The sequence below is a fragment of the Stegodyphus dumicola genome, chromosome 10, assembly GCF_044657685.1.
Source record: "Stegodyphus dumicola isolate Sdum_Otavi_A_Nest chromosome 10, ASM4465768v1".
Lineage (NCBI taxonomy): Eukaryota > Metazoa > Arthropoda > Arachnida > Araneae > Eresidae > Stegodyphus > Stegodyphus dumicola.
Genome location: NC_140777.1, coordinates 183373138 through 183386660, shown reverse-complemented (window position 1 = coordinate 183386660; position 13523 = coordinate 183373138). Strand labels below are relative to the sequence as shown.

The window sequence follows — 13523 nt, the reverse complement described above, 5'->3', positions numbered from 1 at the left end:
TCTTCAAATATAATACAGGTGATAATATTGGGTGGCAACAGTTTGAAAAGTAAAACAAAGTCCGAAGGATTCGACGCAAAATCCCAAAACGAAAACAATAGTCCGTCAGGTAGAAAGCCCCTTTGGACTAATAAGTTTCTAACAGCAAATAATTTAATGAGATGAATAATGTTTTATAGGTGTTCATTTCATAGTGAAGATTCTTAAAACTGCTTATAATAATCGATATTGTAAATAAGTCGCAAGGAAATTGACGAATTGTCTATGTTTTAAGTAATCTAACTCATCTAAACTGTGAATCATCTGTGTGTTAATGGTCTCCTGATTGTATTAAATTTACAAGATTAATACTGCAAAATGTGAAATGTTTCAACTTTTATCAAATGTTTACAGAATGTGCGTTGATTTATTATACAATGAACAGTAATTAAATTCTAATCACAGTAAATTTTCGCAATATTTATCCTGACTGAATTTTCTTTAATGCACCAACACTTTTCCCTGTCAAACTTAGTGCTCTATCGATTGTGAAACTTGCCAGTTTGTTATATCGAAAAGTCTCTCTTTTTTAAAAAAAAAAAAAAATTGTTGACTTTTTGTAAACATATAGCCTCCATTATTTTGAAGTGATCCCCCCAAAAGGAGGTCTTCCTAATTTCAAATTTAGAGGTGCGCCCACGCCTAGAATTATACAATGCTTGTCTAGTCATTACTTTCGTCCACAGCTATGGAGTTTCATATTATGAACTGAGAAATCGATAATAATTGCTCACTTAAAATTTTTATCGATGCACTCAAATCATCTTATAGAGGTTCTCCGAGGTAAATTCAAATTCTCAAATTTGTTTTTAATATCAGGACATAACTTTAATAATTTCCATCATAAAATGATTTGTTTTCTTTTACATTTATATTTGCAATTACAAAAATTGCCTTAAAATCAGGTTCCTGCTCTTTAGTTTGCTGATTAAATCTGTTTTGTGGTAAATACGTTACTCTCCATGTGGTTTTCGAGCGGTATGCTTTGCCACATGGACTCGGAGCACACTAGCATGTATTCTGTCTATAGGGGTAGCGGCAGAAATCTCAATAGACGTAGGAGAATTTTTCACTGCACCTCTTTTTTAGTATCCGCTACATTTTAGCTGCTGGCCCATACACAGAATGCATGTCAGGGGTCTCTATGTTCTTGTGGCGATCATACCGCTCAAAATCCATTCTGAGAGTGACAATTTACAAAAATGGAATACTTTTATTTCTCGCTCAACAGCGGGATGTATCATCTTCACACCTATTCTATTACAAAATATGCTTATTTCAGTCCCCTTTCTCTCTGTATTTCTGTCAAATATTTTTAATCACCTTGTAATAATAGCTAACATTATATCTCTTTATATTATGTAAGTATGAACTGATTCATAGGAACGGGAAAAATTAATAAAACAAATGCTGCAAAATATAAAAATAGCATTACAAATTTAAAAAAAAAAAAAAAAATCTGAAATGTTTCAGATTTTAAATTACGTCCAAAGGGGCGTTTTTTTAACGTTTTGAGTGTTACCTTTATTTATTAAATATCATGTTCTTTGCACCATAAAATTCAGTTCAAGAGCAATATCGCAAAATAATGTTAAATTAAGCATATCTTTAGAATTTCCGATATACACAGTCTCGCGAGCTGGAGATAAAAGTATTTTTTTTTTTTTTTTTATATATATAACGTTGCCATTTCTCGCTTTTAAAGCATTGAGTTTGTAAATTAAAAATTCGTTAAAGTTTTACAAAATATAAAATCTATAATAAAACAAATTCCAAATTTGGGATTTCAGATGCCCATATTCGCAGTAGGATTTCGTCATTCAAAATTCGATGGCTCTATGTACCATTGTTTTATCACAATGCGAGAAATAGACAATCATTTATGCAGATTTTTCATTATTTAATTTCTTCAAATATAATGCAGGACTCTAACATTTTGTGGCAACAGTTTGAAAAGTGAACCGACGTTTATGAGTCCGACGCAAAATCGCAAAACGAAAACAATAGTCCTTCAGGGACAAAGCCCCTTTGGACTAATAATGCTTCTAAAGCCCAAGGAACAACTTTTGTATTAACATTCCAACTTTCTTCTTTATTTAATTAATTTTTGGCAATGTCATTTATATTTTAATACAAGCTATGGGATGTCCACATTAATAGTGTGATGCAGTTACAGATGACTAATATTTGTTGTGAATTGAAAAATTATGCTGAGAAAAAATATTGTGAATCAACATCTAGATGCGTCAGATCTCGACGCAGAAGTTTTGCAAAACATGGAATTATCTGAACGTTTCCAAAATAAATTTTTATATGCTTCACTTTTCAGACGTATTTCAACGCCAATGCCCTAACTCTGATTCGTTCCTTGATTACGGGTGGAGCCACGCCAGAATTAGAACTGATTCTTGCAGAAGGAGCTGGACTTCGAGGGGGATATAGCACTCCAGAGTCCCTGAACAACAGAGACCGATGTCGTGTTGGCCAGATATCGCTCTCGGACGGACCACTGGCCAGCTATGGAGTAAGTAATATTCATTATAAAATTGAATTTGAAGAATTCTTTAGCCTAATAGTATTTCTCTTTTTATCTTCTTTCACATATCGTTTTCCAGTTACCTTCCAGTTGTGTTTGATGTTGTTGTTGTCTTGTCCGTGTTACATTTTTATTTTCCACCCCCAATTTTGAGGAAGAGCATCCCGGGGATCTCCCACCCCTTCCACCAAACCACACGAGAAGACTTTCGGCTCGCCACATATTTAGAGTGCAGCCATGCCGCACCAACACTATACATTTACAAGCATCCATGTCTCACCCAGGCCCTTTGGTACCGTAGTAGACTCCCCTAACCACTATACCGTCTGGGTGACAGTTGTGTTTGATTTCATAATTGAATGAGTTAATTTTAAGGGAACAAAATCTGGAATATATAAAGCGATTTGTATTTCTTAGGTCATGAGTGTATTATTTATTCTCTGACAAAGTTTACAGTGCCATTAATGTTATCTCTTTCGAAAGTGTGATGATTTCATGAACATCATGCATGTGCTCTTTAGCCGAATTACATGTGTTTTCACCTTTCTCTCATGTGACACAGAGTCGAAATTACAGAAGAAGAAAAGAGCGTCACAATAATAGATGTTACACGATGTACACCGGCGAAATATTATATTACTAACTTAATGAAAATTATATTTATTTTGTTCATGTTATACTAAAGTGTTCATCTTATTTGTATACTATATAAAAATGTTGACTTTTAAGTCCATGTTAAATATATCTAGAACCCATCTCATGATGGACAGAAAGGCTTATAGTTCGAGGTTAATAGAACCCTTAAAAATAACATAATTTTAGCGTCAGGGCTTAATGATAATACAATATATTAATTTACTTACATAAAATTTCATATCTGTTGGAATTGAATAAATCGTCTGTTTCATTTACTTGTCATTAAATTGAAATAAAAAAATCCGCCAGAGTATTTTTAAATAAGATGAAAATTTAATCACAGTCACTGGAATATCCAAGTGCCTTGCAGGTACTTTCTGTTTTTTCCAATGCCATATTTTGCATTTTAAAAGTTTCTAAAAAGTGCATACAGGGTTTGTTTGGAAAGAAGTAGGACTGAATTTTTTTTAAAATTATTTACGGTTTTTACACATCGATTTAATAGTTTTCAAAATATGTCCCTTCTGCAACAACACAGTGCCTTCGGTGACTCTGCGAATCACTGAAGGCTCCCTTGAATGCAGAAACTGGAATGTTCTTCAGCTTCTTCTTTACGGCCTCTTGAATGGCCTGGACCGAGTCGTGGTGCCTCCTTTCGTGACCCTTTTCAGTTGGTGAAAGAGGAAGAAGTCTGAAGGAGCGACTTCCGGGCTATGGAGTGGCTAGGAAGCTGTGTGATGCCATGTTAGTCAGGGAGGTCCATGGCAGCAAAGGCAATTTGGGCTCGCACATTGTTGTAATGAAAGCCTCCATGGTCAAGCGATTTGCTGGACAGGCGAGGGCGACTCGTTTTCTGAGTCCGAGGCAGACGGAGCTCAAAAGATTTTGCTTTTTTACTAAGTTTTGGTCACTTTTTGCCATTGAAGGGCGTCCTGACTGTTACTCATCCTCAACTTGCTCTTCCGAAATCAACTTCAAATTCCCTCCTGAAACAATTGGTGCCATTCAAAAACACTTGATCGACCTCACTCCCATAAGCAGTCTTGATCATGTCATGGATCTCACTCTGTTTGATGCAAAATTTCACTGCGCAACACTGATCTAACAAATGATTCATTGTGGAGATGACAAGGCACCTTGAAAGTAGCTATGATCCTTCACAACCCAACAAGCACAGTAACATCCCCCTCCTTTGTCATCTTTTGGTGGGGAAAAATCAGTCCTACTACTTCCTGAACAAACCCTGTATTCACTCATAAACTTCGTCAAAAGTTCCTCGACTTCCTTCCGTTTAAGGTATTTAGTTTGTCATTTCAATTCATGATATCACCAATTTTTAATTTTTCAGATGTTTTCTCAGACAGTAATGCATGGAAATCCTACAATTTGTGTTGGTAAATATCTATTTGTGCTTTTTAAGTTCATATTTTCCCTAATGTCGAAAATTACTGTTTCCAGTTTTGTGTGTGTTCTTTTTGTGACTTTGGTATTTAAAGCAAGCTCGGCTACTATTTACATGTTTTCCTGAACAAAAGGTATACAAAAAATTTTCTGTGAAATTCTTTAGTCTCGTAAGTTTGAGATTAAGATACATTTCATGTACTTCGGTAGATAGTGGAAAGTCTGCCTCATATTTAGCTTAGCACAATAAGATTCGATTTTGTAAAACTGTAATTTGTAAAAGTTTTATGAACTTTTCAGTGTAAAATACGTGGATTTGAACAATTTTTTTCTTTCAATTAATCCTTTTCTTGAATAAGTAATATCTTTAGTCAATGCCTTGTAAGGTTTATCCTAAGTTTTTAATAAACACTTTTAAGTTAAAGCTCCTTTCCTATCTATCCTAATTTCAGCTTACAATTTCCTACCAGAATTTGTTTTTAGAATCGTGCTTAATGCAAATGAATAGTATTTAAGTCGAAGTCCACTGACTTCAAGAGAGAGAATCAGAGTTCTTGATTAGCGCGTTTGCCTTTTGACCACGTCTCTCTAAGCTGTTACTACGGTCGGCTGTATTATGGGCCCTTGAAAGCTTCGCTAGCTAATTCGATATTTAGGGACCAACTAGTTAAATTTGTGTTAGCTTCGGCTAAATCTCTTTAGTTCTTAGTTAAATTCTTATTTCTTACACTTCTGAATTTAAGCCCCAGTGAAGGCTTTGAGAAAGGGGCCAACTATATATGTTTATTTGGAGCAAATTAAACCTTCTTGAGATTTATGTTTCTGTAACTGAACTTAAACGATTATTTGCTTAGCTGTTCACTAAGTTTCTCCACACTTAAGTTGTTAGACAGAAGGAAGAAACGTCACAGCCTTAATCACCTTTTCAGGGTAAACCCGAAATAAGATTTTCGCCTTCCAATTATACTACTTAATTAAAACAGTGGTAAGTGCTGAACATACATAATTTTAATAAACATCTGCTAATTTTCCCTTCAAGTTTCTAGAGTCCTAGATGTTCCATTATTTCTTCTTCATTGTTAATTGATAGTCTGACAATTAAGTCCGAAATAACAAATGTTGGAATCACAGTTGATCTCTAAGGGCTCGGGTTGGAATCCCAGAGAAGATATAGATGTTCGTAAATGTATACTGTCAGTACAGCATGGTACTCTAAATATATGGCGAGCTAAAAGTCCTTTCATGCGGATTGGTGGAAGAGGAGAGCAGTGGAAGACCCCTGAATTCCCCCCAGGGTGCTCTCCCTCAAAATTGAGGGGGGGGGGGAATTAGAAGTAGGCTCTGGCAACCATTTTTCCATGTAATATGGACAAGACAACAACTGTCTGATGTCTTCTTGCACTTTTTGTTCTGTGTTACCTGTCACTGCTTGGCAATTACCATCATCAAGAAACTTTTTGGTGAAAATTTTTTCAGTACAAACAGCATACTTTTTGTTCCCATGTATAATACTGTGCATATTCACATAGACATATAAGGTAAGGTTCTTTAATTTATTAGATTTTAATCTAATTTACTGCCAGCTTGAGAGTTCAAAGCAAGTCTTTGGTTATTATGAATTTGCTCAGCATTAATAATCAAGTTAGAGGAAGAAAAATTATTAAGAATCAAATTCACGTGTATGAAAGTGTCACATATGTAAGTTTCTGTTATATGGGTTTGTAATAGATTGAATGCACAGGAAACAGATGAAAGAAACAAATGATTATTTTTATTTTATTTTTTCCAAGAAGAAACAATTTACACTTATAGAACTTTTAATTTTTCTCAAAAGTACTTGTACAGATCTTCTCAGTATGACAGAGCAAAATCAGTAGGTGCCACTTCAAAACAGTAAGAATGTTGAATATGACTCAATACAAAATGCTTGAAATACGTAAGCTCATACAGTGGCCTGTCAATAGTCCGAGCTAAACTCTGAACTCAGCTCTAAACTGATGCTCTGACCATCTGATATAGTTACCCTCCACGCTGCCAAGAAATTTCCAGTACCTTTGATTTCTAGAAATTACTAAAAAGCATACACATTTACATAGATTCCTCACAGTTAGTTACTTAAGGATTGAAACAGTTACAGTTATACGGGGATCAGACCAAAATGGCATCAGAGATCTCCACCTTTGGTGGTGTTCAGCAATATCTCACCCAATTTGGCAACAAAAATTAGTTGCCAAAACCATCGCCCCCTCGGCCATTTATCTCAATGTTTAAATGACCTGCCCCTGTAATCTTTTTCTTTCAGCTGAGCTTCGCCTTCTTGAGGTCTTTCATATTACATTAAGCAAGAGATACCAACATTTACATACAGTTTCACCAAAATTACATTGATAACTATACCCTGTCACCTTTGAATCGATGTCCTGTAGCCCTCGTTCAGTACTGGTCTTCATCTTTTGCGGCTCAAGTTAACTCACTCTCGAGTAAAATTTTGCTTCGCTTCAAACCACGCTTAGAGTTCCTGCATGTACTCTTCAGATAATGGTTTTGGTTTATTTGATTATGGCAAAACACATAAGGACTATCTGCCTAAACAAAGGTATGCCTTCATGGGGAACTTCTAAGGGAAAATGGCTCGTATACATGTTACACATGGGGAAAACCATAAAAACATCCATGCAGCCAGCCCGTTTGCCAGGAGTCTAACAGCAGAACTACTAGTGTGCTGGGCCCCTCAGGCAATAAAGGTGCATCCTGAAGGTGAACAAACAACAGATTACAAGGCAAACTAAGTTCATGATTGAAGGATGGGGAATAGCCAGCACTGTGTTAGGTCAATGGAAAAGCAGTATCAGTGAGAGGTTATTGAGTACAGTTTCATTAAACCTCTCTACCATGCCATCTGACTATGGATGTAAAGGTATTACTTTGATTTTGTCTACACTGAGTAGTTTACAGAGATCTTTAAAAGCAAGATAAAATTCCTTCCTTGATTGAAATGTAAATGATGAGGCACTCCCAACCTGGAAATCCAATGCTGTATCATACCTCTGCTACCATGAAGGCCTCTTGATCAGGGATAGCATATGCTTCAAGCAACATGGTGATATAATTAATGACAATAAAGATATATATTTTTTTTCATTTTTGAAGATATATTTTTATCAGCTGATCATGAAAGTTCCAGAATATCGAGGCCAACCAGTGGCTGAGTGGTAAAGTCGCTAAACACTGATAGTTTGTCTCTCGATGAACAGGCTGGCTGCATGGGTGTTTTCCCCACGTGTAAGCGAGCCCATGAGCCAGTTTTCCCTAGAAAGTCCTCCCTTTCATTAGGCACATAGCCCTCAACTCTTTTGACATAACTAAGCAAACTAAACCAAACCCAGGATATCAAAGGCAATGCGTTCTAAAGGCATTCTTACATTGTAACACTGCAGCTTCACTAGGCTGCATTTCGAAGGTCCTTTCCAGCTCACACAGGCATTGCAAGAATAGCATCCCTTTTGCACATTAGCCCTTGCTTTTATTTCAGTTGAAGCACTCTCGAACTCTATGCCTTCTACAGTCTACATAAGTCTTCAACAGGAGATCATTTCAGAAAAATGGACTGCTATGTAGTTCTTTAAGGATGTCAAGGATTTGGGATCTTGGCAGTATCAGCTGCCATTGGAATGACTTTCCATTATCCAAATCAAACATGGTACGTGAATGACACTGTTTCAAATATGGATCCAGTCCCAGAGGGTCCAATACTGTTTTGTCATAGGTCCTCCTGGGTCTGTTTCCTATTTGAACACTCAGTCAGTCATGGTTTAATACTTCCATTTTCCAACTGGTCATTCCTGATTTCTTTGCCACCCCACAGGTCTCAGTCAGAATATGTTGAATTTGTAACTTCAGGTATGACTGGATTGAACAGCTTGTACATTGAAACAATGTCAGCAGCTTTCTAGGCAGGGCATTGGTGTTTTCATATGATGATCCTTTCCAATGTAATATTAGTGATATGATATATTCCTGGAGTCCCTGTACCTATCTCGTTATTTGGCCTTCTGAATTCTTGAAATTTAAGAACCATGTCAACAATGCACGATCTGTACAGAGGAAGAATTTTCCACTGTAGAGGTAATTCTACAGCAGGAAATATTCTACAACTTTAACTATGGTGAGCAACTCTTTCCCGATGACACAGTAATTTTTTTCTGGTTTAGACAGACACATTCTTGGCCGTCTATTTCTTGGGCCAAAACAGCACCGACACTTTCATTGCCTGCATCCGTATAGAGAATAAATGGTCTGTCGAGCTGAGGATACATCAGGAATGGAGCAGATGTTAAAGCTTCCTTTAAGTTGTTAAATACATCCTCACATTCTTTGGTCTACAAGAACTTTTGCTTGCTCTCTGTCAGCTTGTAAAGAGCTCTTGTGGTGGAAGAAAAGTCCTTCAAAAATCTATAATAGGTACAAAGCCCTAGCAAGCTTCTCAGCTGATGGACATTTTTGGGACGTTTCCAGTCTTTAACAGCTGACACCTTTTCAGGATCCATGCACACACCTTCAGCAGAAATAACATGTCCGAGGTAAGTCACTTTCTGTCTGAATAATTTGCTTTTAGTGGGACTCAACTTTAGATTGGCTTCCTTTAGTTTCTGAAATACCTTTCTAAGATTTTCTAGATGTTCTTCAAAACTCTTTCCAATGATGATGATGTGATCCAGGTATATCAGACAGGCTTTGTAGGAAATACATTTCAAAACGATCTCCATGAGGTGTTCGGATGTTGCCGATGCATACAGCATCCCCTTGAACTGCCAAAGTCCTTCTCCGGTAGTAAATGCCATCTCTACTTGCCAATACCCACTCTTTAAATTAAGTGTTGAAAACCACTTGCTTCCAGAAAGAGGGTAGCTGTCTTTCTTCATAACCTCGTTCAACCAATGACAGTCAACTCAAAAATCTAGTCCGTCTTTCTTTCTGATGAGGACGATGGGAGATGCCCATGGACTTCCTGAAGGCTTGATGACATTGCTTTCTTGTATGTCCTTTAAAAGTAATCATACTTCTTCCTGCTTAGCAATCGGTAGATGTCTTGGATGTTGCTTGATTGATCACCGGCATCAATTCTATGTTGCGTCAAACTGGTTCGACCGACGTCAGAAGATGAGGGGGGAGAAAACATCTTGAATGACACGTTCGGCAGCCTTCCTCTCTTAATTGTTTAATTGCGCATTCTGCAATAAGTCCAATGTAATGCTCTCTGCTACATGCTGCAACCACTTCACCTTTCTTAATAATCCTTGCCTTTTCAGTTACGCTAGCAATTCTCACCAGTATAACGTCAGCGATAGGTCGACAAGTGCTGAGGCTATTAATTCTCCTTTTGGACTGTTACAGTTCTTGGGATATTCCATGATGGCGCAGCGGAAATGTTTGTTTTCCGCTATGGATCCAGGAAGTAAAAACTCTATTCTTGCAGGTATTGCGATATCTTCTTGAGCTGTAATTTTGTGGATAGATTTCACTCCATCATTAATTCTGAATAGGGCTATGTCATCAGAGGTGGAATGCAGTTCGCTAATTTTAAAGTCCAAGGAAAAATTATATTTCCTTAGAAAGTCCAACATGAGTATGCAAGGATCTGTAATATCTGCTATGTATGCTGTGTGGTGTTAGGTGGCACTTCCAAACATGATGTTAACGTTTAATTTTCCATCGATATCAATCCTCTAGCTGGACAGAGTCTCAAGAGTAACACAGGGTGGCATCCAGTTAAGTTTACCTTCCATTTCTTGAGCCATATCTTTTCTGATGATGGTAATCTTGGTCATATTGCAGGAAATCCCGCTGATATGTCCCATGATGAAGAGTCCATGCTGCCGCTACACATGGCAGAAATCTGAAGTGCTTTAAAATGAGGCTTCTTATTGTATAGCAACCTCCGGCCTATGAGATGGCCACTAATTAGTTTCCCTGTCTTAATATCTGTACCCTGGGGTGTCTTCAGTTTCTTCGGTACCACAGTTCCAGCACTTTTGTTTCATGTCACTCCTATTCCGCCTCAAGGCATTGGTTTGTCTAGTTAAATAGTTTAGACGAGCAGTCAATTGATCAACAGGCTCTTGTACTTGAGCAGCTCTGACTGGGTGGCGATCTCTGAGAATTGCTTACTGGGCTGCCTCAAATTTCATGGTGAACACTAGAGCACTTTTTAAGTCCTTGACATTCACCATTTGTAGAGTCTTCTGTATTTCCGAATCCCGAATGCCATACAATATTGCTGAACAATATCGGCAGCTTTCTGGGGGACAGCATCAGCATTTCCATGTGATGATCCCTTCCGATGATGAATAGTGATGTCATATTCCTGGAGTCTCTGTACCCACCTGACTACTTGACCCTCAGGATTCTTGAAATTTAAAAGCCTGGCCAATGATGCATGATTCGTGCAGAGCAGAAATTTTCTGCCGTATAGATAATAATGGAAATGTTCTACGTCTTTCACTATGGCGAGCAGCTCTTTCCCGGTGACACAGTAATGCCTCTCTGGTTTAGACAGGCACATGCCTCGGTAAGCCACTACACTTTCTTGGCCGTTTATTTCTTGGGAATAAACAGCACTGATGCTGTCATTGCTTGCATCCTTGTCAAGCTGGTAATGGTTTGTCGAGCTGAGGATACATCAAGATAGTCGCAGATGTTAAAGCTTTCTTCAATTTGTTTAATGCATTCTCACATTTGTTTGTCCACAAGAACTTTTGCTTACTTTCTGCCAGTTTGTGAAAAAGTCTTGTGACAGGAAAAGTCCTTTAAAAATTTCCTATAGTAGGAGCAAAGCCCCGGGAAACTTCTCAGCTGGTGAACGTTTTGGGGCGTCTCCAGTTTTTAACTGCCTACGCTTTTTCAGGATCCATACACACACCTTCAACAGAGATGATGTATTCAAGGCAAGTAACTTCCTGTCTGGATAATTTGCATTTGGCAGGACTTAACTTTAGATTGGCTTCTTTAAGTTTCTGAAGCACCTTTCTAACATTTCCTAGATTTTTTTCAAAACTCTCTCCGACAATGATGTTATCCAGGTATATCAGACAGGCTTCGTAGGAAAGACCTTTCAAAACAGTCACCACGAGGTGTTTGGATGTTGCCGGCGCATTACACAGTAAAAACGGCATCACCTTGAACTGCCAAAGTCCTTGTCTCACAATAATTGTCGTCTTTTCTCGGTCATCAGGATGCACCTCTACTTGCCAACATACTCTGTAAATCAAGTTTCTAAAAGCACTTGTACCCAGGAAGAGCATCCAGAATATCATCAATTCCAGGAAGAGGGTAGCTGTCTTTCTTCATAACCTCATTGAACTAGCAATAGAGCAAAATCTATTTAAAACATCTTTCTTTCTGACCAAGCTGATGGGACATGCCCAAGGACTTGAAGACTCTCTAATGTCACTTTCTTGTATGCCCTTTAGAAGTTTCACTCACTGGCTAAAAACCAAACTCAAATTCGAATGTAACCACCATACCGAAGTTCTTCAGACAACTGCAAGCTTTTAACTGCCAGCCTGTCTCTTTTGCTGTCTTTTCTCTGCAGTAAGGAGGCAGCTGATTGGCTGACCATGGAGAGATATAATAACTGATGTCAGGCTCTCCAAAGACACAGAGATTGCAGGACCACTCATTTATTTAACCCAGATCACTGGAGTACATGCTACAACCACTTCGTCTTTCCTAATGACTTTCATTCACATTATCACTTACACTGGCAACATTCACCAGGATAACGCTCCATAGGTTCTTAAAAGGTCTAATCCGAAAATGCAAGAATCTGTAATATTTGCCACATGTGCCATGTAATGGTAGGCAGCACTTCCAAATGTGATGTTCGCATTAACCTTTCCATTAATGTCCATTTTATCACTGGACACTGTCTCAAAGGTAATGCAAGGTGGGATCTTACATGAGTTTATCTTTCATTTAATCAGTAAGATCTCTTCAGATGATGGTAACAATGGCTTCTGTATCAATGGTCATATTGCAAGGAACTCCACTTATGTCCTCCATCAAAAAAGTCCATTACTGCCGCCATCCATTGCAGGGTTTTAAAATGGCATTTCTCAATATCTGGCAACCTCTGCCTTTATAATTTCACCAAAATTATTTACATACAAAATTCATACATTACAAATTACAAAAGCCATAATACTTTTTTTCTTGTTTAACATACAAACGAGTCATGTCAGAGTATGCCAGCATAGTTGTTGTGTATCACACATTCAAGCAACTTGCAGCAGACTGCTCAAATCTTTTATGATATTTTCATAGCAAATTGGCAGGGAAGTCTTAAATAAAGCAAGAAGTGCCACCAAATAAATACTGAAAGCCTTGGTCTCATGATACAGCTTGTATGGAAAATAAAATTTGCCAGCATGTAGTTAAAGAATAAACAGGAAGTATCCGAAGATTAGTTGAGAAACCTTGGATGTCCTGAGACATCAAACACAACTCAAATACACGTGAAAACTAGAATTCACAAAGTGGATTCTAACTGATAATCAGATGATTTTCTTATATTCAATCTATATCTTGATGCATCTGGAAAACTGCATACGAAGTTTCCAGGTACATCGAAAGTTACCATAAAGTTCGGTCTTCCCAACCAGAAATTTTTGACCATTTGACATCACTGGTTAATACTCTGATTCTAAATCAGCTGTTGGCTTAGGGAGGTAAATGTAATTGTGTCTTTGTTTCTCCTGCTTCTATAAGTGAAGTGACATCATTGAACTCAAGCGTGCGGAAGAGCCTAACTCTGGTTCGTCTACTGACCTTTTTGTATACTATCATTGTAAGAAAGGAAGTGAAATTGCTAAAACTAAAGATCTTAACTTTATTTTAGAAATTTCTAAATTTT

At 37.6% G+C, this 13523-nt stretch overlaps 1 protein-coding gene across 2 annotated transcripts in view; it reads left to right on the top strand.

The window, feature by feature from the left end:
• The window catches only part of slo (calcium-activated potassium channel slo), a 514476-nt gene that overhangs the window by 495450 nt on the left and 5503 nt on the right, over positions 1–13523 (top strand). For both annotated transcript variants that reach the window (XM_085825984.1, XM_085825983.1), the window contains one exon: positions 2369–2563. In XM_085825984.1, coding sequence (XP_085682110.1) covers positions 2369–2563 — 195 coding nt within the window. The remainder of the gene's footprint in view (positions 1–2368; positions 2564–13523) is intronic.